At 39.4% G+C, this 27222-nt stretch overlaps 1 protein-coding gene across 2 annotated transcripts; it reads right to left on the minus strand.

Annotated features, from left to right (window-relative positions):
* Positions 1-204: 204 nt before the first annotated feature.
* LOC125692370 (ADP-ribosylation factor-like protein 8B) lies at positions 205-27171 on the minus strand. 2 transcript variants are annotated; one of them, XM_048942819.1, is made up of 7 exons: positions 26773-27167; positions 22436-22516; positions 8431-8504; positions 7537-7630; positions 5286-5353; positions 3597-3667; positions 205-654 (listed from the first exon to the last, which is right to left on the minus strand). In XM_048942819.1, exons 1-7 carry the CDS (start codon positions 26959-26961, stop codon positions 605-607), a joined length of 627 nt encoding a protein of 208 aa, XP_048798776.1. In that variant the 5' UTR covers positions 26962-27167; the 3' UTR covers positions 205-604. The 2 variants fall into 2 exon arrangements, with proteins under 2 accessions (XP_048798776.1, XP_048798853.1); XM_048942896.1 differs by lacking the exon at positions 3597-3667 and having other exon boundaries at positions 26773-27171.
* Between the last annotated feature and the right edge of the window lie 51 nt (positions 27172-27222).

Below are 27222 nucleotides of genomic sequence, written 5' to 3' on the forward strand. Positions count from 1 at the left end.
TGGCTAACTACAAATACATAACTTTGGAAATAACTTCTCACCCATCACAGTATTTGAAAGTGCTCTCATTAACACCATTTTGACAACTAAGAAGCTTTTAAATACGGTTCTATTCGATTATTTAAATTTAACTACAGGCGTTAATAGGAGAAACATTCTGTTTGAATAATTGAATGACACCTTCAAAAAGAAAAAACAGTCATATCTGTTTCCACTGTGCAGTTTATTCAGTTTAAAATTAGAAAAAACATAACCAAACAAAAAACACTGTTTGATAATTCACATGCATAAACTCAAACATCTCAGCCCCCAAAAGCACCAATTTCTTTCCATCCTGTATTAAGGCATTCAGGAATTTCATCTAGGCAAACAAATATCTGTATTTATTAAAAAAAAAAAAATAACAACAACAAAAAAAACAAAAAACAGAACCGGAATGGAGAGACAAGCCATAGTTTAGTTTTATTTCCATTAACAAATATGATCAAAGTGAGTCCTGGTAGTATGCAGCTGTATTCTTTTATCTTTTCAGTTGTATATAGCTGATAGGAGTCAAAGTGATTGGGAAAGAAGAGTTATCTTCAGCAAGTTTGTTTTGTTTTCTTCAACAGTGTCTTGATTTGGAGTGCTGAATAAGCCACTGCAACGTTATGTCTGCCAGGATAGACAAAACAAAATGAAAAACTCAACAGTCTGTCTGCAGAGCTTAGAGGGACAACACAGCACAAGCAGGTTAATACAAATTTAAAATTAAAAAAAAAAGCAAATAAAGAAAACTCAGTAACCACAGGCCTTCATTCACACCTGATTAAAAACTGAGCACTCAAGACCACATGGTTCTTCTGTTGTTTTTTGTTTCTAAATCATGAGCATTTTTATATTCCTAAAATACGATGACTGGCATCAAATTTTCTACGTTACAGATAAAGAAATGTTGGAAAAGCAAAGATCTAAAATGACCATAGAATGTACTGTAAAATCCAGACTGGAATGAAATGCAGTATGAGAACAAAGGCAGAAACACATGACCAAAAGAGAAGAGGACAGGCATCTGACAAGGCATTAAGAAGCCATTTGAGTAGATTCTAGGAACCCAAGGTCTCTGAAAGACATGGAACACTGGAGTAAAATTTGACAGCTGAAATTGATCCCCCTCCTGATACTAACTTATGCACTGGGCTGAAGACCGCAGTAGTTTACAAACTGATTCATGAGCAGATCAGTTGTTTTTGCCTCAAGGCAGTAACATCTGTTAGGGTGGTAGGAAGGATGCCAGGAGGCAGGAACAACTGTAGCCCTCAATTTTAATTTTTTTCGCCCTATTTGTGCTAAATCCTAAATGGCACTCCAGGAAGATCAGCTTAGGCACTGAGGCAGACAAAAGCATCCCAGAGCATCCAAAGCTAATAACTATGTACTAATCTTCCCCAGTCTCTCAGGACACAGAAATTGACAGCCTCAAACAAACACCCCTTGATGAGGCTCGTTAGTTAGGTTACAGTTTGCACTGAAAAATGACTCTCTCGTTCAACTGCATTGACATCAATCATAAATGTGGAGCAAGAGGACAGCTCCCACTTTTCTCCTTAACAGAACTGTATTTTCATCATTTTAATAAGCTAAATACATTTTCATTACAGTTTTTCATCATAAATGATATCTACTAGTCCTTTGATCTCCCCAGGTTATTGCTCAACCTCTTTTCAGTTTCCCAGGTCTTCCTCAAAAAATGGCACAGAATGAACACTGTGTTCCAATAATGCTCATGCAATTCCAAATGCACGTGATATACATCATCCAATCTTTTTTGTTTTTAATTTCCCTGTGCAAATATTCAGAAACCAGATCAGCTTTCCTAGGCACGATGTTACATTGGAAGATACTTGACTGATTCTCAGCCAGGACTTGGGTTTTTTTTTGCTTTTTTTTTTTTTTTTTTTTTATCTCTCAGGACTCCCACAAGTAAGTGATCTATACTGTTCTGCATTAGTGATCATTCTTTTCATTAGTTTCCCATTTGCAAATTTTAGCATAATTTTTTTTTGCACGCTTTTTTCCTCACAGCCATTCACATAAATGAACTAAGATTAAAACCTATTTTCTCCAGAACGCTGCCAGAAATGATGCTGCCTGATACATTTTACAGCTACATTATCGCTTCGAGATCCTTCACTGAAGCCTTAATGATTTGATGAGGCTCAGACACCGCATTTATAAAACTTGAAGGCGAAGATGGTACTTAGGTGAACCGGGGAATACATTCTGAGTTTTGAACAAACCTGTGCTTACTTAACTGGGAGCCACGTAATTTCTGGAGCCATCCAGTTTCTGGTGTTCTCCACTCAGTTTTTTCTTGCCTACCCTGTATTTTACTTTCTTCACTTTGTTGCTAATTTACGCCTGCCTCCAAACTCAGTCTGTCCTTCACTTCTGCAGATATCCCTAAGCCTATTCTTCCCAAGTTTAACAATACATTCTGTGCATTCCCCTTACTAAGAAATAATGGTTACAACCCAAGCTGGAGCAAAACCAGGTCCCCTTCAAACCAGTGCCCCCAAAGCCTACACACCACATCCAAGGGAAGAGATGAGTGGTCTGCCTGACACTGCCTAGTACATTCCTGCACTTGGCTGAAGTCTCCCTAACTCTCTGAAGATCCGGTATGATAGCACAGTCACCTCACTACTCCACTACCTGGTTCTTCCTGCCCAAAGAGAATATTTTCCCTGCTACTGCTGGCTGTCCACCAATTTTCACTCCCACTGTCTCTCACTCAGCTGAGTCCTACAAAGCTGACCAGCTCTTCCAAAGAGCCTGTTTTCCTCAAGAAGCAGCTAAAATATCTACTAGTTTGTACGTGTCCCAGTAAGCACCACATGTCTCTCTCTGCACAAGGAAGATGGCTGCCAGGGCCGGCCCACCCTACCTTTCCTCCCGCTCACTGCAGTCTCCAAGTAAGCTCAACTGTCACACAGGATAGAGAGGAAAGGGGAGAAAGGGGAGAACATGACAGAAGACAGGAACAGGAAAGTGAAGAAAAGAAGAAAGACTGAGAAGGGCAAAAAGCAAAGGCTAAATATGAGACAACTTCATGTGGCTTTTACAGGTGCCCAACAGATTTTAGGGTAAATTCAGCACATCTTCAGTAGTACAAAAGCAGTAGCCACTCTATTTCAGGAACACCCTATAGACGTGTGCATATAAGGTTTGCTTTAAAAGAAAGATCACATATGGAGAGAAACACTTATTAAAATTTATTAAGTACCACCTAATAATTGGAAGGCCTTCATACACAGTTACTATTTCTTTCAAAAGCAGCACAGTCTTTGTGAGGGGTTGAGTCCGTTTCATTTTTAAACCCACTTTTCCAAGACCTTTGCCAAATTTATTTCTCAACTTCCTAGGAAGTGATTTTTAAATTAAATATAATTATATATTAAAAGATACACCACTGAAGATGGCATTTCCAACAAAGTCTTTCAAAGTAATTTGAGATTTTCAAGCACAGGTGGGAGCTAAATATTCAAATATCATTAATGTTTCTAAACATCTGATCCAAAGTGTACAAGACAAGGCTAAAAGAAAAAGAAGCTTACCAATGTTATCCTTCTCTTTACAGGAAATAGAATAGCAACAGATTTCTCTGTCCTGAATAGCTGAAAGGTTTCTACAGAACAAAAAAACATTTTAACGTCACAAGAACAGGCAACAGAAATTTCCTGCACTTTATTCACTGGGTTAAATTCTACTCTCATATATTAAATTTTTAGAATATGCCATAGCACGTTAAATTATTATTTTTTTAATTATAAAGACATTAAGGTTATTAAATTATTTCAAACATTTAAGCTTCTCATTAAGTTAATGGAATAATGAATAATAAAAAAGCAGAATTCAATGAACTGACAGTAACAGTCCGCACCAAATAACAGCACTTGTTTTAGTGTTCAAAACTTTTAGCTCTATTAACAAGCAACAGTATTCAGCATTATTCTTCAGAAAGCTTACTACATCATATACAAAGGTAATAGATCCAATTCCTACTGAAAGGACACCTCTCAGTTAGGAAGATATTGTTTCTTAATTTACTTCAGCTTCATTATGGGAATCTCCCTATTCCTCCTCAGCATTTCTGAACACTTTTCTATTTTTTTCACTTGTTTATCCTCACACAAGTGAAAGGAACATGCAGGAAACAGATGATGCTCATGGAACAGATGGCAAGTAGAAGCACTGAGAAAAGAAGAGTCTAAAGTTTTGCAGAAAAGCACCAGGAAGTGCAAGCTGAACAGGAATCAGCAATGTACCCTTACACAAAGAAAGCCAAAGATACCCTGGACTACGTTAGGAGTTAGTGTGGCCAGTAAGTCAAGGGAGGTGACCATTTCCCTCTACTAAGCACTGATGAGGCCAAATCTGGAGCTCAGTGTTTGGCTCTTGTGTCCCAAGTAGGAGAAGGACAAGGAGGCTCCAAAAAACAGACTACGAAATTATTAACTAGAGCATCTCTCCTATGAGGAAAAGCTGAGAAAGTCAAGGCTGTTCAGCCTGAGGAACATAAGGCTTAGGGAAATGGTCCTGTGTAATGAGCTCTTAGGAGCCCAGTTTGAGTAGAGGACCTCAACTAGATGATCTGCAGTGGTTCCTTCCAAACATTTTGTGATTCTGTTTCCTAATTCTCCATTGCTCAGCCTTTGGATCATCCTTCTAAACAGAAAGCTTTGTTTCACTTCCTACTGATTAAAATTAGGTGATCTGAGATACAAAAATGTATTCTGCAAAATTATTGCTATACCAACCATTTTTACAAAATTGTGTACTTCATTTAAAATTACCCTTGCAATGCAACAATTTAACTCAGTTTCAGTTATACATGAATATATGCTTAGGATACATGTCAAAAATATCCAAATTGTTCACATTTGTAGACAATAGTTTGAAAAGATTCTGCTGTAATGCCATTTGAGCACTAAACTGCCACTACAAAGTACTTTGGGAAGTGATCCTGTTACTATCTCTAGCAGTTCTACCTTCAGCAATGAGAGAACAAGATTATGTGAAACAACTCTGCACAACTGAAATCATAACCAAGAGAGGTTCAAGTCTCCTGCAGTCAGCTATCAGCCTAGATTGCTATTTCAACTGCCAGGAGCACCTGAAATGGAGCATCTGAGAATGCAAAATGGAACCTCTTACAGTTCACTATTGCCACAGACTACCAAGCACTTTCCTTTATATATCTTATTTCATAGTGGTTTAGCTTTTTACACTGACCAGCTACTTACAATTTCTCAATCAACTGTTTTTCATCCAGTGCACCTGGGAGGTCTCTTTTATTTCCAAGGACTAACACCTGAAAGAAATAATTAATATTTATATTAATCCATGGGCAATAACAGTTTATTTCTGTATTTTGTCACTTATTGCCAATATATAGGATCTTGTAGCCAAATATATATATATGTGTATATATATATATATATATATATATATATAGTATGTACATATACATATACATATACATATATATATACACATATAATGCAATAGCTGACATATTCAGATTGACCAATGTCTGTGTGAGCAGCCTGGAAACATCCTTCCCAGCCAGGTACGTATCCTCTGAAAACTGAATGTGTTCAATCATCAATGAGTGCATCAGTATCAGAAGTTCCCTACACAGACTCCTTTAGCATGAAACATAAACTTGGAAAATAGCATTAATCACTGCACTCAGGCCACCAGTAGACTCTGAATCTACAGGACCAGATCAAATGTATGAACCCAGCAGTAAACACTGAATCCTCAAAATCACCTAATTCTCTCTCCAGTTCTGCTTCCCTGGTTCTCAATGTAGGTATAATGAAGGTATACTAATCAGGCAGCCAAACCACAGCTCACCCCTATCCCAGCTAAATGACTGATTCCTTTCCCTCCCCTTTGAATTCCCATTATAAAAAAATGCAAACAGCAACAATTACAAATTAAGTCTGAGAAATGCAGAAAATTTATTAAACAGATGCTCAGACTTAAAGCCTCAAGTACAAGTTAAAGTCAGATGAATGGTTTGAGTACATTCTAAGATAAAGTAAGCAACAAAGGTTTTTTTAATTATAATTGCATCACTGTTTTACAGATGTGTTTCAATTCCCAGACAAATAAATGATTGTCTCATTAATTCCCATGCAACTGGAACACAAAGAAACCCGTTATTTATACTCTCAGATTAATAAAGTTATCTTAAAATTTATAATGCCAAAGCCTAGTTAAAATAAAATGGAGAAAGTTCAATACTAGTGACTATCTATTAAATAAAAATAAGTAAAAAGTACATTACTGCACTGTGCTGGCCAAGCTGGGCAAATGAAATGTGGCATCATAACATATAAAGCCAAAGGAATTTAATTAGGTAGTTCTGATAGTGACCTATTCTGTCAAGGAAGGGACAGCGAAAATTAAAACAGTCCATACAGAGAGTACAGAAAAACAATATCACCCACCATGACTGTAGATTTCTGTAGGATTTGTTCAGTATTTAAGTAACACATAAAAACAGAATAATAGCAAACTTTATAATAAAGATTAAGAACCACTTGAAAAACTCTCAAATAAATGCATTTGCCTAGTTTTATCCTCTCAGTGACTTCATGTGAACTTTCTGTCCACTCCTCCTCAGATGACTTCAAGCATTTGTACTGGGCTGAGCATCCACACGCTTGCAAAGAGGGTTGAAGCAAAAGCCATTAAGCTGTCAGTAAGTCCCCTCTAATTTTTAAGTATTATTAGTTTCTTTCTTATGATCAAACATAATAACTCATTCGGTGATGTCAGCACTGAGGTCAATGCTAGATTGATTTATATCAGGTCTCAAATGACACATTACATTTCAATGAATCACTGATAAAAGAATCATAGGATGTCCTGGGTTAGAAGGGACTTTATAGACTACGTAGTTCCAAGCCCTGTCATGGGGTTCAACCTCATTTTTGAACAACATTAATCTCTAACTCCATAATTCCTCAGCAGAATTTCAGCATTCTGACACCTCATACTTGAGAACCATTATAATTTTGCATTTTTTCAAACATTTTTATTTTGAAAATCCAAACAGTCAGGGAATAGAAGTCAAGATAGAAAAAATCAAGCTCCTCCACAATCTCAGGAAGCAGAGGTGACTATGTTAGCATCTGACAGAAAAACAAATCTCACATGTCTTAAGATACTGCCACAAACATATTTAAGTCATAGGTTTAAACCCAGTTGACAAGGGGACTGTCTGGAAATAATTATTTTCTGATAATGCCACATGTGAAAATGAATTCGTTCCAAATCTCTTCTGACCTTTAGACTAGAAATGTACAAACACATTGCAGCTCTGATAAGATGCTAAGTCCTGTGAAAAAATATTACAAAGTTGTATCAAGGCTGCATCAGACTTAAGCTAGTATTTTCTAGAGTCCAGGAGAGCACATTCACGAAGATTTAAGACTACGCCATCTACGGTCCGGTAAGAACAATAAAAATCAAAATACGTACTGGAATTCCATGCAATTGTGGTTTATCTATCAAACTGTGCAGCTCATTCTTTGATGCTTCTACTTTTTCCAAGTCTGCTGCATCCACCATGTAACTGCAATAGGAAAACAGATATTTATGGTGTTGTCCTTCACTTACAGAAAGCTGCATTAAAAGTTCAGTATAATTTGGCAAATGTGTTCACATTGCCAACAGCATTAAACCACTCCTCATTTGTATAAACCCTGCAGTTATTAATACTGGAAGATACAAAACTGGAACATGCAATTTCTTATATATCTGGAACACAGGATGTATAAAACATTATTTGTATTGTCTTGGGTCCTCTCACTGAATGGTTTGACAGATTTAAGCATCCTATTATAGACTTTTCTAGAAGCATCTGTTTCCAGCAGCAATATTTTTTTCAATTAAAAAATCTAACATCAGCAAAGTAGTAAAGAGTAATGGATAAATGGATGGAGACAGTGGACTCTATTAAATACACTGTTATCTGAACCTATATCAAGTGCTAGGAATCAACAAGAATATGACAAGCATAGGAAATAATTTTCTGTCAGCTGCATAACATGTATCTTTCATCCAGATGCCAGAAAAGTCAAGACAAGTCATTCTAAATGCAATAAGTCAAGTAACTCTCTATTACAGTCCAAGTTGTTTTTTTCTTAAATTCTGCTTTATGCTGATGTAGTAGCCAGCTTCCAAAAAGAAGGCTGCTGCATATTTTACGCTTCCTTCTTGTTTTCATGTTACCACCAGGCTCAGTTAAACATCTCACCATAAGAGAACAGCAGCACAATTAAGAAATGGGTAAGTGATGGAGATGGACAAGTGTGCAAACATATCCGTATTTTAATGTTAAAAATATTACGTATTTTAACATTAAAAACTTACACAACCGCATTGACTCCCCTGCAGTAACGCTCCCACATGCTTCGAAATCTTGGCTGCCCTCCAATGTCCCATACCTGGAAAAGATAAAAACACACCAAGTCCAAAACTCTTTTTGAACTATACAGCACTAACAGAAAAGAGTGTAACAAAAGAAGTCTTCCATGCAACATGCACATTGAGTTTACACTGCCTGACTGTAGTTCCTAGACTGTCCTCAAGAAAATATATTCTCAGCTCCTTCAGTTCTGTGACTGAAACAGTTCCCAGTGTCTACCAGGACACTTCTGCCTTTTTCCATTAATAGGAAAAAAAAAAAAGAAGTCTGAATTGTTTAAATACATGGTCCATGACCCACAAAAAATGGCTTACTTGAATGAAAACATTTACTGAGCTGCATTTTTTATGGGGCTAGGGAGACCTGAGATAAGAACACATCAAGCCTTCAGTGGGATAAAGGAGGATACTAATAAAAAATTGGTGAGAGAGTAGAGCCAGCCCATGTAAAGGACTGTTTATCATAGGGAACTCCAGGACCTCAGCTCTCCCTTTTGTTCATTAGATGTTCATAAAAGGCACAGGAATTAGCTGATTAGAACCAGAAAACAAACAGCAGGGTAAGGTAGGCCTGAAGTGATTAATACGTGAATCTTAAGAAAAGGAAACCTAACTTCTGCTTGGGATTTCATAAAGCTCCAATCCTGCAAATGCTTATGCCTACTATTAACATTGGACAATCACAGCGAACTCCTTATCAAAGGGCTAGCACATTACTCTTCTATACAGGAATTACTTCTCCTTTGCTTGCAAAAAAATTAGTATTTTTGGTGGATGCAAATAAACAGCTTCAAAGATCCAAGATCAAAATAGCAGGGAAAGGAACAATTGTGAATGCAAGGACTACATGTTGATGCAGCTGCTGCAGCTACATCTAAAGGCTGCAACATCTAACTTGTATTACATGCAACATGCCTATTAAAATATTAATGAATACTGAAAAATAAAAGGAGTGGATTTGTTCCTATACAAAAGACTTACCCCTTATTTCAAATGATTTAGCTATCAAAGTTATATGTTCCATACATCAAAACTAGGAGGCATATCCATTACAGCCCAAACTGAATTTGCAAGTAATATGCATAGAAGCAAAAGTTTATGCCTTCCAAATTTCCTTAGGAGTTGCTTTCACATTTATGCTTTCTAAATCAAAACAGATTAAAGCTGCTGTGACAATATAAAACAGACAATATACCCTTGGATTAAGGACTTTTTCAATTAACGTGGACTGTATTTTTCCTTCCACAGTCCACAGATCACATTCTATGACTGATAATCTTACCACTCCTCTTGGCATAACATTAGTACATCACATAAATGTACATTGTCTTTGATCCCTCTTATAAGATTAAGAATTTTACACATTAAAGAGAGTTGGGTGAACTTCTGAACATGAACTGAGTATCAATTATGATCTGCACTGACATCTGAGGTGCTGTTTCAGAAGTCTTAATAAAATAAACCTTTTAGTTTTAAAGCTTGAAAGAGATAAGTACCCTGTTCAATATTATAGTTAGATGACAAACCTCTCATCAACACTAATTACTCAAATAATTCTTCAGGACCTTGAAACTAACTGTAGCCATCTGGTGACATCTGTGTGTCTGGAGAAAAAGAACACATTACTTTCTTGGTAGATCAGAGGAGAAAAGAAGGGGCAAAAGGATAGGGAAGGCCAGTAATAAGATTAGATTTCTGGAGACTGATTGCCGTTACTCCTGGTAGCCAGAAAAATCCAGAAGATGTGGGCTGGACTAATCACAAAACAAATACAAGATAATGAAATACTGGTTCTGTCCTTGTTTGATGATATACTATATGAATAATGTGTTAAATCACACTGCAGAACAAGTGTTATTCTCATTAGGAGAAAGAGTCACCTTGAAACAACAGAAAGATAAGTCATTTCCAGTTAGTTTCCCTCACAAGGCTTACAGTTATTCATTAAAAGTACAACACGAAGGACACGAGGTGTTCTTAACAGTGTGCAAACCAAGTTTCTATCATTGCATTACGTTATAATTACCTTAATCAGAAAATGAAAATTAACTGATGAAGTAAAAAATTACCTCCTTATTTATGAAATTAAAATGTTGCTAGGAGTAACTTTCTAATACTCTTTACCATATTGAATCTCTGCCCTAAACCATTTTCACTGTACATCAAACAGACAGAACTATAAGAGGCATTCTTACATTCAGGAAAGAGATGTGCTGGCATTACAGATGTTTTCATGCATGAGCTCTGCATGCTTTGTATGTTACTTATTTTTGTATCCGAGTATGTAATACACAGATAAAACATTCTGGGAGAGGAGGGAGACTACACCCTACCAACAGAATATCAAGTTAGCTGTAAAAAGAAAAGTTCACTATATCTTGATGGTTTTAAAAGAGACTGGACTTCAATTTCTCCCATAGTTTTTGTTGATCCCTCAGGAATAAAATTTTCACAACGTATAATAGGTAGTTTTATGCACAGATCAGCTGATGTTAAGCACAAAATGCCTACATAATGACCAAAACAGATAAGAAGTTTCTTTGATATCCTTTGCCATTCTCTCAGAGGAGATTAACATCTTAAGTTGTTCTTTAGGCTAAATCTCATTTCTATGTATTTCTATATTCCTATTCCTGTAACATTTTATAAATCACTGCTTTTTTTGTTCCCATCTATATCTGTAGAACAGTAATTCCTACCATGCTTGCAAGTCTATACTCTCATAAAGAAATGTTTTAATTTGTAAACAAGATTAATCACTGTACTTCAGAATCGCTATTTACCACAATCTGCCATAGCACAATTACCTGTTCAGTCAGCCTGTTTTAGAACAGGAAACTCTCTGGGTATGTCTCTTGTTCATACGGCTTTAAGGCTCCTCGCTAAGACTGCAGATATCAGCTACATTTAAGGAACAAATATTTTCCTTTTGCACAGAGGTGTATCACGACAGTCGAGAAAAAAATGCAGTTATGGATTACATTCAAAGGTTTTCAAAAGCTTTTCTTTTACGGGGAGGCTCATTAACACTCTAGCTGTGCTTCTTATAATTAGCTTATACTGTGGGAAAATTTGACAGTTATTGAGAAAGTTGCAGGAAAGGATAAGTAGTATTTTCTAAATGCCAGTTTTTTGCAGCTTTTCTTTTTCTGCTGGGTGGGATTTATCTTGCAGACAGAGATGAGTACAGTGATACATTTCTGTCTTCATGTTAATGCATGGGCACTAAGACCTCACTGTAGGCTGACAGCTGTTCATCTATTCAGCTGACCAGAAGCAATGTTTTCTTTAGGATGATAGTATTTCACTCTAGGCTTGCCAGTAGTGACTAGAGCTTCTTTCAATATTAAAAGAGCTTAATCTTCATGCAGATATGAAGTTGATGGCATTGAACCATCCTGATTTGCAAGCTGAATCTGACACAATAAGTACCTGAACATAGAAATATATATTTGATTGGATGTAGTCAGAAACTATTAGCCATAAAACCTAACCTAAACAAATAGATGAGAAAGTTTTAAATACAGAAAAATATTTGGGCCGAATAAGGTAGCATGAGCAACATTCAGCAACATGTTGTACATAGACAAATCCGGGTATACTGACACGTGACTTAAAAGAGCTCACACATATACAGCAAGCACAGTGACAGCATTCATAGCCAACTCACTGTGGAATGGCAAAGAGTAACTGGAAAGCAGGGAATTCATTTCCTGCAATTTCAGCCTGCTAAAACGTAGGCATCTCATCCAAGTTACTAGCAATCTGAAGCTCCCTGAGGGCACCTAAAGCAGAAAAAGATGTCATCTGTCTTACCCACCTCACCTATCAGGTGAACCACTCTTGCAAAGCACCCACTGCCTTCCACTGAGTTTAGGCAAATGGCTCCAGTTGGCTTCCTCCTTTTCACCTGGCCAAGATTAGGGGAGACAAATCCTAAACGGTCACCTATTCTAGAGTGGAATGTTCACTTGGTAACATTCTCCTTTCTTGCCTAATAAACGGGAAGAATAAAAAGAGCCAAATCAAGTACACTTTTTAATAAATTGCCTTGTGGTTACAAAAGTATAGAGCCTTACTTGTAGAATACTAACCATGTAGTTCATTATGAAAGTGAGAACACACTCATAGTTCCATTAATTGTAGTTAATATCTGTCTACTACGTATTTTGCAAACATATTAGCAGTTGCCTTAGAGCTGAAAAAAAAAAAGGCACTCGGCTACAGTTTCTGCAGGCAATACTTCCCAGAACACCCTGTTCTCTGAAAACAGCCTTGGTCCTTCAAAGAACCCTGTCAGCCCTCCCTGGTGATAATGCCCAACTTTTTAACATTTTTGCAATGAGGTAATTTATTTTAGTCATGCCAGTCAGAAAAAAAATGTACTGTATGCACAGTTCACACCGTTCATAATTAATTTAATCATGGCACTGCACTGTCAGCAGAGAACTAGAAACAGCACAAAATGGCTGAAGAGACACAAGGCACAATGTCTGCTGGACTTTAAATAGGACACGGAAGCAAAGTCTGTTCTCAGCAACCATTTTCTGAATTTAGTGCTGCTTACAGCCACGATGTGTTCTAAGGCAGGAATGCACCAGGGAGCTTAAGTTTAGAGATAAGACTGCAGCCCCCTTAATGAAGATGTAACACATTACTAAACACAAGAAGCCAATCCATCCTGACCTAAAAACTGTGTTCTCTGCCAGGCAGAAAGCCTTGATTAAAGGTGGGTGGTCATAAACAATCCTCACAGGATCACAAGCCAAACTCCAGGCATCAAAATCCAAGAGATTCTGGTGAAGGTCAGCATACAGAAGTTATAAGCTATGAGCAGAACCTGCGTTTGGAAGACAGCAAGGAGACCAGAGACAAGGTCACTGCTAGCTCCTAACAGCGGATCGATAACTACTGCAGTAATTATTAATTTTACTTGCTCTTGAGGAACATACAACCATGAAAGCAAAATGAGTACGTGCTCAATAGCAAAAACTAGTGGAATGTGCAACAGAGCATATGCTGAGAAAACTTACTCTAATACTGGTAGACCAGACAGCAATAGGACATTCTCCGATGCCAGCTTTAACTCCACTGAACTCCCACTGTCTGTCCCCCTTGTTCTCTTACCTCTGGAATAAGCAATTATGACAGATTCTCAGCATGCATCAGAGAGACAAAGCTGCTGAGGAAATAACTAATCAGAAGTAGCATTTATGGTCCCCAGGCGTCCCAACAGTATGTTGGAATAGAATATATGTTTATATAAGTTACAGAAAACTTCAAGCTGGGAATGGATAAAAGAAGATCAGAATACTAAATTACCTGGACCAACTTGAGAGACAGTCTGAAATACAGCAGCTGAGATTTAACATGCGCAAGTTCAACATCCATATTCAGAAAGAAGGAACCAAATACACCAACACAAAATAGGTGATAATCCAGTAGATCATTACGTTTCCCAAGAACAGAAAAATGAGCAGTGTTTTTTATGGCTGCCAGACACAGAAGAACAAAGCAGCTCAATCTATTATGATGACAAATCATTCTAGAAGCTTTTTTTAACTCAGAGAGTTAACTCAGAGAGTTTTTTTAACTTCAGAGAGTGAAAGTGCATAGCATAAAACAAGGTATACCGTGGAACCCTCTTCATGGAACACCAAATTTTAAGAAACAGTTATTTAGAGATATTTGGGTAAACACCTGGTTCATCTCAGAGCACAAGGCTGGTTTAGACAATTGAGTCAGCTCCTTGAGATCAACTGTTCTCATTTTTAGGAGTCCTAACAGTTACTTTGAATGTCCAGTGAGATATCTGAGGACTCTGCCTTCTGGTCGCATGCATTTGCCCAACCACTGAACACCTTTCTGCCAAATACATGATCCTAACTCACATTACTTTCTGAACACAACTGAGCACATACACAGCCTCCAAGAATTCTCTGATGGGATGGTGATTTAATATTTTCCATGCCCTTCACTGGAATCCAGCAGCTTCACATCCCACTAGTACTAGTAGACTGAGACACTGTAGTCCAGGCATGGCTTCACCAATGCAGAGGAGATGAAGGTTTCCCCTTCCTCAACCTCCTGGCAGTATTTCTCCTCATGCAGTTCATGAACCACTGGCCTTCTTTGCTGATTCATGGTCAAGTTGATGACTACAGGACCCCCCATGTCCTTTTCCACAAAGCTGCTTTCCAGTTGTCCGGTCCCCAGCATGTCCTGGTGCCTGGGGTTGTTCCTCCCCAGATGCAGGCTTGGGACTTCCCTTTGTTGAAGTGCTTGAGGCTCCTGTCAGCCCATTTCTCCAGCCTGCTGAGGTCGTTGTACATGACAGAACAACCACATGGTGTATCTATAGCTCTGCTCAGTTTGGCAGCACTGGCAAACATGCACAGGCTGCAATCTGTCCTGTGAGACATTAATGAAGATGTTAAACACCCCCTAGTCACTGACTAGTGACTGGACTTTCTAATGTGATGTGATCCTGATTGATTTGACATTAGACCAGAGATAGTATGGTCTTTTCAGATGGACCCAAACTGGAATACTCCAGTACTTGCAGAGAATCTGCTGGAGCTGTATCAGCAGTACAGTCACAGGGCTATATTATAGCATGACACGTGAGATGGTGTAGCAGCAGCTGTTTTTTAATTGTAGGATGAAACATTAAAAAGCAGGAGGATTATGCATATCTGCCAAAACTTGAAAACAATTATTTAGAGGAGGAAGGAATGCAGCAATGAAGGAAGCAAGAGAGGAACACACTGAGCTAGGATCCTTCTCCATCACATCAGAGCAAACAGCAAGCAGCAAGATACCTGGCTTGGCCCTCAGGTACTTGCCCAGGCTGCAGCTGCCATGGGAAGAGGCTGGCCTCTAGCGGTGGCAGCTGGGGTAACTGCAGTCCGACCTTCTCAGCTCCAGTTCTCACCAGGTTGCACTACCCAGTGGAGTGCAGAAACCAACTGGTGGTACAACTTTAAGACAGTAAGTTTAAAGCACGCTGAAACACCAAGGAAATTGGAAGTTGCTTTTTTCTGTAGACATTTCTTGTGTTACAATGTTTCTTTTTTTATTTCTTATGCTAGAACTCATTCTAAGATTCGTTAGAATCAAAGGTTGATTAGTTTGAGTTTCACAAACATTTCAGAGAACAGTTAGCAATGTGAGTCTTCTGAGTCTCCCAAAACACGGTATGTTAAATGTTCTATCTATTCTCTAGCTTACTGAACAGTAAACCTCACCAGAGTAAAAGTATCAGTAAAGTGCTGATCCAAAAACAGAGCAATACCACAAAATCAAATCACTCTGCAAATGACAAACTTTTTTTTGAATTAAAACCTCAAATTATTTCAATCATACAGCTTCATCAAAAATAAATAAATAAATAGATAGATAGATAGATGGTCATCGGTTTCACTATGAACTTCATAAGAGCCTTAAGAGATCTATAAGTTGAAGTACATTAAGCATTTTGATACTGGAATCCTGTAATTTAATACTTTGACCACAGCCTTAAAATCCACTTAGCTTCCTGCTTGGACTCTAAATGGTGTCTGCTCAAACATTTCCTCTTTTCCTCCCATTTTGTTTTGGAAACAAAAGGTACTAAAGTTTGGCAGTACATGGTTAGAGCTGAGAGCTTTATGATTTTTATCACTCTCAACCACATGAGCCACGTTACAGACCACATAAAATTGGCAATCTCCATTCTTTAGGCCAACATAAATCAGTATTTTTCTTCCCATGTGGTTCAGATAAATGCTTATACCTAAGTATGCCAGTCACCATACTTTTACACTCTAGGATGATAGACTAAATACAAGAGTAAATTCACTGGCTTCTGGAAAAGACTGTCAAAACAGAAATAAAATAGACTGTTGTTTTTGTTGGTTTTTTTTTAATAATATAGAATCTAGAGACAGAACTGCAGTCAAGAAACCAGACAACGATGCTGCACCAGCACAGTATTTCCTTCTTAGTAGCCTAAATGAAAATATGTCAAAAAACCACAAGAAGGATTATTACCACCCAGGATTATTACCACCCTCTTTTTGGTGGTGTAACTTTCTCATCCTAAAGTGATAAGTCCTAGTCTTCCACAATGCCTTTTTTTTTTTTTTCCCCGTGATGACTTTTTGATACAGATTGTTACTCAGTCTCACTCTTATACTAGGTTTAATTTCTTCTTCTATGCAGCATACCAAGATCTCCAAAAAAGGTCAAATGCAACAATCTATCCGCATACCATGAACATTGTTCCTGCCACATTTCAAGGACTTCACAAGTTTAGTAAAATAATGCTTTATCCAAGAATTTTCATAGTACCTGATGGCTGTATTATCATAGCCATTTGGTACTTGAGAAAAAATCACGCTTTATTGCTGACACATCCCCCTCAGTATTCTCCAGTCATCAACATATCAACAAATTACATCACTCTTCTCACAGTGAAATAATTTTTAGAAATTGTATCTAGCAATTGGTAAGATTTTAACAATTTATCTAAACACAGCAATAGTGACTTGGAAGTACTTCTTGACAGGCTTTTAGGGAAGTAAGCTTTTAAGGGAACAGCCATATCCTCCTCTTTTTACTATATACTACTGTCGCTGAGAGACAATTAGAACTTGTTGGGATCAATTATTTTCCTGTGCATACTGGTTTCCAAACTAAATACTGTTTTCAAATCTAGTTAATTTACAATAACGTTAGCATTATCCTTTTATTCTTACCAACTGTACTGTAAAACCTATTGTATGACTTTTGGAATCGGACACAGTTGTACAGAAACTCACAGATATCTCATGCTTGCATGATGTTCATCTTGGAATATCAATTCTGGCACAAATTATTAGTCTTTATTTTTGCACAGGCTTGGCAAGGAGTGGCTGAAAGCTGCCTGACGGAAAGGGACCTTTGTGCACTCATGGACAGTTGGCTGAATATGAGCCAGCAGTGTGCTCAGGTGGACAAGAAGGCCAATGGCATCCTGGCTTGCATAAGGAATGGAGTGGAGAGCAGGACTAGGGAAGTCATCCTGCCCCTGTACTCGGCATTGGTGAGGCCTCACCTCAAGTACTGTGTTCAGTTTTGGGCACCTCAGTACAGAAAGGACATTGAGGTGCTGAGAGCAGGTCCAAAGAAGGGCAACAGGGCTTGTGAAGGGCTTGGAGAATATGGCCTATGAGGAGAGACTGAAGGAACTGGGGCTGTTTAGTGGGGGGAAAAGGAGGCCGAGGGGAGACCTTATTGCTCTCTTCCAATACCTGAAATGTGCTTACAGTGAGAGCAGGGTTGGTCTCTTCTCACTGGTGACAGGTGACAGAACAAGGGGAAATGGCCTCGAGTTGTGCCAGGTTTAGGTTGGATATCAGGAAACACTTCTTTACAGAAAGGGTTGTTAAGCACTGGAATAGGCTCCCCAGGGAGATGGTTGAGTCACCATCCCTGAATGTGTTTAAAAACCATTTGGATGTGGTGCTCAGGGACATGATTTAGTGGAGGGTTGTTAGAGTTAGGGTAGTATGGTTAGGTTGTGGTTGGACTTCATGATCTTTAAGGTCTTTTCCAACCTGACCAACTCTATGATTCTACGACTCACTATAAATGTGCTTAGTCTTCTGAAACAGAGGGAAAGTTCACTTAGGAAGACAAAATTCCTGCATGCCTGAAAGAACAGTAAGAAAAAATTTCCTGTCCGAATAAGTGAAACTTAAAAGACAGTTTGACTTCCTAAACGAGAACAAATAGCTTTTTCTTGTGAGTCTGCATTTGCGGCTTCATATCACAGTATCAATCACAATTCTGTCACTGGTCTAGTTCTCACAGACATTGGCCATTGATGGTTAAGAGACTAAGAATGCCTTAGGATGCATCTACACTTGTAAGGCAAGTACCTCTGGTTGCTGTTGCAAATACATTATCTTTATTTGCTGTCATAGCTAGCACAAGTTCATTTTTGTATAATAAGTAGAATAATAAAGGAGAAAATCTATACAATTAGCACATCAATCAGACTTTTGGTATTGACGGCCAATGACTTTTTCATAAATTCTCTTTTATAGCTAATATGAATTATGAATAAATTCCAAGGATTAGAAAAGTTTAAAATCATTCAAAGTTCATAAATTCTAACACTATAGCATTCAACATTTAGTTTAAAAAAATACTGTCACAATCATACAAATTCACAATCAGTCTACGTATGCAAATTGAACACATAATTCTGGCAGCCCTCTAGCCATAGTCTGTGTTAAATGTACTTATGAGTTTATAGGTGTCAGGGTGGAAGAACGAAGGAAAATGTAACTTTCCTCAGCAACTGAAAAACTGCTTTACTCCTCTCTCTCCACATTCTGTCTCTAAATATGGAGCTCTGCAACTAAGACAATCTACCCAGATTGCCCCCAAAATGCACATCTATACCCTGCTTTCCCACATCACAGTGGCAACCACGTAGCTGGGGCTATACTACTTCAATAACTTGACTGGGGGCAAACTAGTAAAGTTGCGCTGCTTTTGTTCTGAAGAGGTTGCTTCCAACTACCTCAGTTACACTGATATTGCTTTGCCATGTGATCGCTAGCGCAGATAGAATGGAGTACTAGGGTGTATGAATAGGTTTAAAGTAGAATGTAAAGCCTCAAACTACGATCTACTTAAGCTGATTGTAAAAGGTGACCTTTAACCTCCACCACCCTCACCTGACTCCCTCAGTTTTCCCAGAAGTAAGTCTGGTTTGTCCTCACTGTAAGGAACATCATTTTCAGGTTTAGAAGTAGGCAGAAGAGCAGGTGTGATAAAAGGTTATTTTTTGATTTTTTGATGAGGGACTGACTTTACCTCTCTCTACAAGAAATATAGTTTGGAAAGAATTTGGAGCCTAAATGAAAACTATTTAGAAGCTCTGATTTTGATTCAAAAGGTAGGGGTTTTTTTTCTCCTTTGGGAGAAAACAAACAAACGGGAATGCATCGAGCTGCTATTACATTTGAGCACGTTCTTTCTACATCCGAGTTCAAACCTCTGATCAGCAATAGCAGATGGCTATTGGAAGACATTTAATTAACAGAGGCACTCAAGACTAGTATTTCTTTTTTCCCCCTATCACTCACTGACATCCACTCCTGGACATCTGCTGCTTTCTCTTGAATTCACAGGAGCCGTTACTTAGAGGAATGAGGAGTTTATGGACTGACCTTCATGTGTATGCACAATGGGATGAGTCACAAAGAAACAAGGCAGTGAAAGAAGGGAGCATGTCTAACTAAGATAATGACTGCGATAAGATTTGGAGGGAAAGTTGTTCTGGGAGTCACTGAAAAATGCCCAAAAGACAGCACAGTCACTGGTCACAGCCAACACAAGGGTAAAGTCCTGTTCGATAAACTTAATCTCCTTTTATGAGGTTACCCGCCTACTGGACCAAGTGAAACCAGCTATGTAATCTTTCTGAGTTTCAGCAAAAATTTTGACACTCATTTTCACAGCATTCTTCCAGAAAATAAAAATTCAGCACACAGCTGACAAAAACATAATGCAGTGGGTGAACAACTGGCTGATGGGTCACGTCCAAAGGGTATCAGTAAATGGGGTTACATCAAGCTTAAAGCCAATCACTAATAGCGTTCGGCAGGCTCAACTTCAGGGCCAGTTATCTTTTAATATTTTCATAAATCACCTGGATGTAGGACTCTAATGCATACATTTTAAGTAAATTTGCAGACAGCAGTAAATTAGGAGGAGCTGTTGGCTCCCTTGAGAGTAGAGAGGCCTTGAAGAGAGATCTTGACAAACTGAGAGAGCTGGATAATCACCAACAGCATGAAGTTTAACAAGAGCAAGTGCCAGATTCTGCATAAGGGACAAGGCAACCCTGGATATACACGCAGATACATGAATATAAGGGTTTGCTACACACATGACTAATACTGAACTACATGAAAATAATGAGAAATTTTATCTTTAGGAATAAACCATAAAACTGAGAGCCACTGCACACTTCAATTTCTAGAGCTCTCAACTCACACCTGATTTCTTACTTACATAAATTCTTTGAGTCAAAAACTCTTTTGAAGGTTTTCTATCAACGTTTCAGAAAATTACTCATGTAATTCCAGCTTTTTGTGCTAATATATATTTTAATAAAAACATGATAAAGGTATGATAATTTGTATTTACTTTATTAAATTGGACACTGCCATCAAATATTTTTTTGTCCTGTGATGACATTCTTCAAAGGGTTTGGCCACCCAACAGTGACTTTTGCAGTGCTCATCACACAACAGATTTTTTAAGCCCACAAATACACAAAAACCATCTTTACTGAAACAAACAAGCAAACAAACAAAAATTTAGGCTTCTACCAACCATCTACTCTACAGGAAATATCAGACTTAAAAATACTTCTATAATTCTACTTTGTCTTCCTGCTCTACCAACTCTGTGATAAAAGTATGGTCAGATTCTCCCTCAAAGCAGGCTGTATTCACGTACCGTAGTGATTGTTTACAAAGACACAGAACTTAGGTCATCATAGCAGTAATGATTCTCCTCCATTTCACATTCTATTTTGTTTTACATTTTACCCCACATCATTTTTAAGCCTTAACAGCCTTTACTGTGGACCTAGTTTTTAGATATTCATCATCATTTATTTATTTCTGCCAAAATTTCCTGTGAAATTAAAATCAGGTTAAATCATGAACAGTATTAAGAGTTGTTATTTCATCCAAACCTGATGTGAATCTGAAAGAGAGCTTACTAGAAAGAGGGTTGGAGTGCTGCAAGTAAATAACTGGATCTAACATTGGATCCTTTTCAATGTATTTCAAAAGTCTGGCTTTAGTAGGCACTATAATATACAGGTGTTTGTAGTGCATCTAGTGATTATCTTACATCTGTTTAACATAGAAGCAGATACTCAATTTAATGTTCAGCTGAAACTCCCTACAGTCACGAAAGATTTTGAAAAAGCATACCAAGAGAGTAACACCAGAAAAAGGCAGTCACACTATCTATATCCCTACGGTCATTTTAGGTTTTGGATGATGATTATACTTCAGCTTTAATATCTCCCAAGCAACAGAAGTCAGTTTTCCGTTTTATCAGCCCGTACTTGCTCATTGTTTAAAGTGAGCAGGTAGATAATTTGCAACTGCTTATTTTCACATTACAGGTGCTTTTAGAAAATCATTCCTAGGTACAAGAGTCATGTCAACCCAGAGGAATAAGAACACCCTTAGAACTGAGCAAGAAAGGAGAGAAAATGAAGGAAAAGAAGGGAAAAGTCAAGGTAAAAGCAAAAACCTACATTCTCTTCACCTAATTTTAGATAAAAGTCATGAATTTGAGCTAGACTAATCAATCTGATTCCTTTTATTATCAAACAACAGAGAGAGCCTTAATGCTAGTAATTTATCTGTATTTTGATGCCTACACTATGAATTACAATCAAACTGGCAGCATCCATATCTCTCCACATCTAGAGAGAAAAGAGGCACTAAGAGATGGTGCAGACACAACTGACTTAGATTTTAAGTACTGTTTCTTGATAGCTAACACAGTGTGAGCTAAAATGCATTCTCCACTGAGCTTCTAAAGTTAACAGGAAAGTTGCTCTAGATTTGTGAGAAATGAGAAGAGAGTACAAGAGTGGCACCTCCAGGTTGTTCACATGGCTCCCCAAGTATCTTGGAATTTTATGACCTTTCTAATCCAAAGGAGAGCCAGGTTCCACCTGGCACGGATATCATGAAATAATATATATTCATGTAACATAGAAATGTATAGCTATGTGCTCTTAAAAGAATTTCTGAACTACAAAAACAGATAGGTGATCCTTTATCACCCGAAAAAAACAACTTTGCATACAGTTTCATTACAAATTCTTATCGCACTCTCTTTTAATTATACATTCTATATTAATGCAACCATGCACACCTACCTTTATGGTAACGTTTCCTTTTGTTATTTTTCTCATATTGAAGCCTACTGTGGGAATCATATCTTCTGTGAACTGCCCTGACTGGAATGCAAAAAAAAATTATACATATTATAAAATAACTGATACAAAGAAGCTGAATTTCTCATTTGCAAAATAAAATTTTTATTTTAAAACACAGTAAAACACCACATTAATTTTCCACAAGAGAGCATTGGCCAGAACTTCAATTAATGCATTGTCACGCCAAGGAAGACTGTTCATTTCAGTCCCTTTAAATGATCTTTTATTCTCCTCAGTGACTAAGATCACCCCAGAAACCACGAGACTTCAGATAATTCCTCATCTGATTCTTGAGCAAACCAGAAAGCAGGGGTGTCAAAATATAATAAAACTGACTATACTCAAATTTTTCCCCATCATTTTGGATGGGGGGGAGGGGGTTGGACCCGATGATCTCTGGAGGTCCCTTCCAACCCCTACAATTCTGTGATTCTGTGATTTTCACTGCTATTGCCAAAGGTTTAACGTCAGATGTAACAAATGGTGAAGAAGTATTCATTTAAAGAGCACTCTGAGCTTCTGAATAGGTGAACCTGAAAGAACCTGAATAGAAACCGGAAAGAATGTCACTGAGACAGGAAAAATCAAGGAACAATTCAGTATACCATAAACCACAACAAAATGCTGAATGCCTACCTCCAACCCGCAGCAAAGACAAGTACGTCTACAAGATAGATACTCAACAGTACAACAAAGAAACCTTACAAAAATTTACCCACTGCATAGATAGCTTTTCACGAGAAAGGTGACACTCATTCAAAATGCATGACTTATAAGGGACTGAACCTCAACACCAGTGGTGCATTAGGACATGACCAAGGTTACTTAATAACTCTTTCTATGCAGAGGTCCAGGCCCTGCTGTCTGCAACGCACACAGTAGTCCTGGTTTTCTAATCACCCAGAGAGAAGGAGCATGGTGCTTCCTGGAATTGCCACCACCCTTTTGTCTTTATCTTCCCACATTCCCTTCATTCACCTCAGCATCCTTTATAATCTTTATTTTTTCAGCATACAGGTATACAAATGAGGGAAGCAAACATCCTCCAGCAGGGCCCTCCCACTCATGAAGCAGATGATCAGAGCTGCAAGGTGCAGCACAGCAGCAACTCATAGCCCCGTAGTGCCACCAGCTATCCTTAGTGCTACTGCTGATCACTACATGCTTTCTGCAACTGCTTTCCTCACTCATGGCAGATTGAGAACACACTGCACCTCTGCTTTGTGACCATTAAACTAGTACTTTTAATTTGGGATTAGAAACATATATAGCCTTTGTCAGCTATGTGCTCTTCTCAATGATTTGGGGGTTTGGAATTTGATCGCTTAGGCAAGAACCAAATTCCATCAATTACTTGTTTGATCTTAGCACTGCGAAATTCTGTACTACACATCATCCCCATCTTCTGCTGCTGGAAGTCTCTTTTTCTTCTCCTTCCTTGCTTCGGTGACTTGTCAGCAGCAGCAGCAGTGAAGACAAATGCACCAGCACTCTCCTACAGATCCACGCACCCAGCAGAGACAGAAGTTTCTAAGAGGATGCAGTAAGACAAAGCCAATCACTACCAACCTGCTGCAGTGGGTTCTGGCCTATTTGGTAAAATATATAGTATATGTACTTGCGGAGGACAAAATTTGTGTGGACATACACACACCTCCTAGCACATAAACTGTGGGGATGCAATATCACTATTTAGCAACAAGAAAGCCTGGAAAAAACAGATACCCAACTTACTAAGTTATTGTTTAGGCAAAGCATAAGAAGTCTGGATTCCATTTTGATCACAAAACATACACCACATTCAATACACTAAACTGGAAGATAAAAACAGAAAACAATCCAGTTTGGAGGATAGAATACAGTATATGAATGTCTTCTCCTTCAACAGTTTTAATCTTCTAAAATTTTCTGTTCTTGTTGAGTGGATCCAGCTACAAACTATGCCCTATGTTTACAGTTCCTTATTTTCCCACAAAATGAAAAAAGGAAATGAGTATTTTTAATCTTTCACCCATATTAGCACAAAAACCCAGATTACTGTGTTGTTTCAATTGCTGTTAGCACCATAAAGTAAAAAGTTCAGTTTTGCTTAGTGGCAAAGTTTTACATGACAAATGAACTATTTTCCTGAATATTCATGATGTACAATTTCATTGTTACACTTCAGTGAAAGCGATTGTATCTTAACAGAAATGAAAATAATGAATGCAAGAAGATTGTAATGTCCATTCTAAATGCTGATGAACATCGAACTGAAAATGAATACAGTCATTACACCTTACACAATCAAAAACAATGGGGCAGATTCACTTCAATACATCAGTGTGCATCCACAGTAAGAGGCAGTGAATTTATCCAAGGTTTCCACTGTTAACCAAGAACTAAATAAGGCTCTATCAGGGAGGAGACTGTTCTAAAGCATGTTTATTGGATGGTAGCGTAAGAGAGACTCAGAACACTACTGCACAGTGGGAAAAATAATTATTTCCTACCATTTGTTTTTATGATCCACTGAAGTATGCAATGAGTTCAAGTATTCTGTTTTCTAATTGCTATTTTCCCCCTGTTGCATGCTAATCACACACAAACAGATGCCCATCATCAGTCTGCTCGCCATCCTCTTATCAACTGACACCTACTGCCTTATCCTAAATCATTTACTCCCATATTCTTCAACCACCCTCCCTTGGTGTTTATCAGGGCACGTGATCTCCAGATTAAAAAATCCAAAAGCTACAAAAACTGCAATCTGTGACATTTCTCAGATCAGAAAACATGGATGCCTTGCAGAATATTCTTTAAAGAGATGCTGACAAAAGTAGACCTGCAGAAAAAGGGAGTGTTATCACATCTGGGTTAGCATGAGAAAGACAAACATGTATGTTATTCTACAGGTGTAGTCTGAACGAGTGGGCATTTACAAGCATAAAGTCTGACAATGCACACTACTGTTAGAGCACTGAGGTCTCTGAAATGCTGCGCTCTCTCCTGCTCCCTTTATTAAATCAATTCAAGAAACAATACAATCTATTATGTCTCCTCCTCCAGCAAAGCCTGCTGCAGGAAGCACGCTTCCAATGGATTACAAGAGTACAGAGGTCTATGCTACTATGACCACCTGAAACTAACAAAAATGCGTATTTAATCTGTTTTCTGTTTACTGACAGATGTGCCTCAAAGCACACTATCCTTGCTAGCTGCACTTTCGCCACTCCATTCCTTTTTATCCTTTCTCTCAACTTCTTCACTCACACTAATTCACCATATCCTTTTACTGCCTGTAACACACACGAAGGAAACAACAAATGCCCTATGCTCACGTTCATCACTGTCTCCCTATCTATGACTACAGGCCCTATTCCTGCTTTTGTCCAACATCTGGATGCTCCCATCTCGTGACAGGTGAAGCTGCAATACAGTGCAGAGCTGATGACCTCGGAGAAAACGGCACCGTTGACAAGCTTCACGATCAGCACAAACCCTACGTAATGTGCATTCCTTTGCAACCTTCTGATGGAAAGCTTTGGGGCAGATAGAAAAGTGCACCAGAAGGATGGGCAGCACATCAACCAAAGATGAGAGAGTATTTCAGCATGGAGACAGAATGGAAAATGTCATGGTAGATGTCAGTGCAGATGCTGAACAAGGCAGCAAGGCCATCCCATTGTTACAGTGGGAAGGGAATGGTGTGCCAGACTTGAATGCTAGGGAAGGGCTGGCCATCAGGGAACTGTGGGATGTGATGCAGCTGGCGGGAGAAACCAGTAAAGGGAAAGTTAAGGCCCTGGAGGAAGCACAATGTATTACTGATTAATTTGGAATACACTGACGTGAGCGGTAAGCTCTCACTGACGGGTGAGAATTTAGGAACCTGGTTTGCGACGGTCACGTTGTGCAGTCGCGACACACGAGGCATCTTCTTCCTCTCCTGTGTAAAATGCCAGCCGCATCCGAGCCCGGAGGCCACGCTCGAGGCTGCAGAAGGCCCGCGGTCCCTGACGGCCCCACCCGTCCCGCCGCGCACGGCTGCGGGGATCTCACGACAGCAGACGGCTCCGCCGCGGAGACGCAGCCCGCACTTGTTGCTGGGGAAAACGGAGCGAAGGGGCCGGCCGAGTCGGGCCGTGGGGCCAGACCTCCGCCCGCTGCGACGGGGCGGCCGCCGCAGCCCGCCGCCCCCCGGCTGCCACCCGCCGCGCCCGCCCGCCCCAGCCACTGCCCCTGCCCCTGCCCCTGCCGCCGCCCCAGCCCCTGCCCGGCGGCGGCGTGGAGCGTACCGCCAGCACGGTGAGCAGCGTGGTCTTCCCCGAGTACTGCAGCCCCACCAGCGTGAGCTCCATCTCCTCCTTCCAGAACAGAGAGCGCAGCCACTCCAGCACCCGCGCCACGAGCGCCAGCATCCCGGCCAGCGCCCCCGACCTGCGGCAGGCGCCCAGCCCCAGCGGCACCGCCTCGCTGCTGGGCATGGCGGCGCGGGGCGAGGCCAGGGTCGGCGGCGGACGAAGCGGCACGGAGCGCTCGGCGGTGTCTCACGTGATGGCGGCGGCGCCGCCGCCCTTCTGCCACTGCCACTCGCCGCAGACGTGGGAGGGGTTTGGCCCGGCCCAAGGGGGTCGGCGGGGAGGAGAAGAAGGCGGCGGCCGCGGCTGGGCCGGCGGCCGGGGAGGTGTTTGCGGCGTGGTGTGACGGATCCCGCCCGCGGCGAGGGTGGGGCCGTGCCGCGAGAT

This window comes from Lagopus muta, chromosome 1 (genome assembly GCF_023343835.1).
Source record: "Lagopus muta isolate bLagMut1 chromosome 1, bLagMut1 primary, whole genome shotgun sequence".
NCBI lineage: Eukaryota > Metazoa > Chordata > Aves > Galliformes > Phasianidae > Lagopus > Lagopus muta.

Excerpts from the sequence above, each read along its gene's own strand:
- LOC125692370 (XM_048942819.1), bottom strand. The coding sequence starts at position 26,961 with ATGCCCAGCAGCGAGGCGGTGCCGCTGGGGCTGGGCGCCTGCCGCAGG. Across the intron at positions 8,505-22,435 it reads AAGGAAACGTTACCATAAAG|GTATGGGACATTGGAGGGCA; the intron begins GTAGGTGTGCAT and ends TATCTTTTCCAG. Across the intron at positions 655-3,596 it reads TAAAGAGAAGGATAACATTG|ACATAACGTTGCAGTGGCTT; the intron begins GTAAGCTTCTTT and ends CTATCCTGGCAG.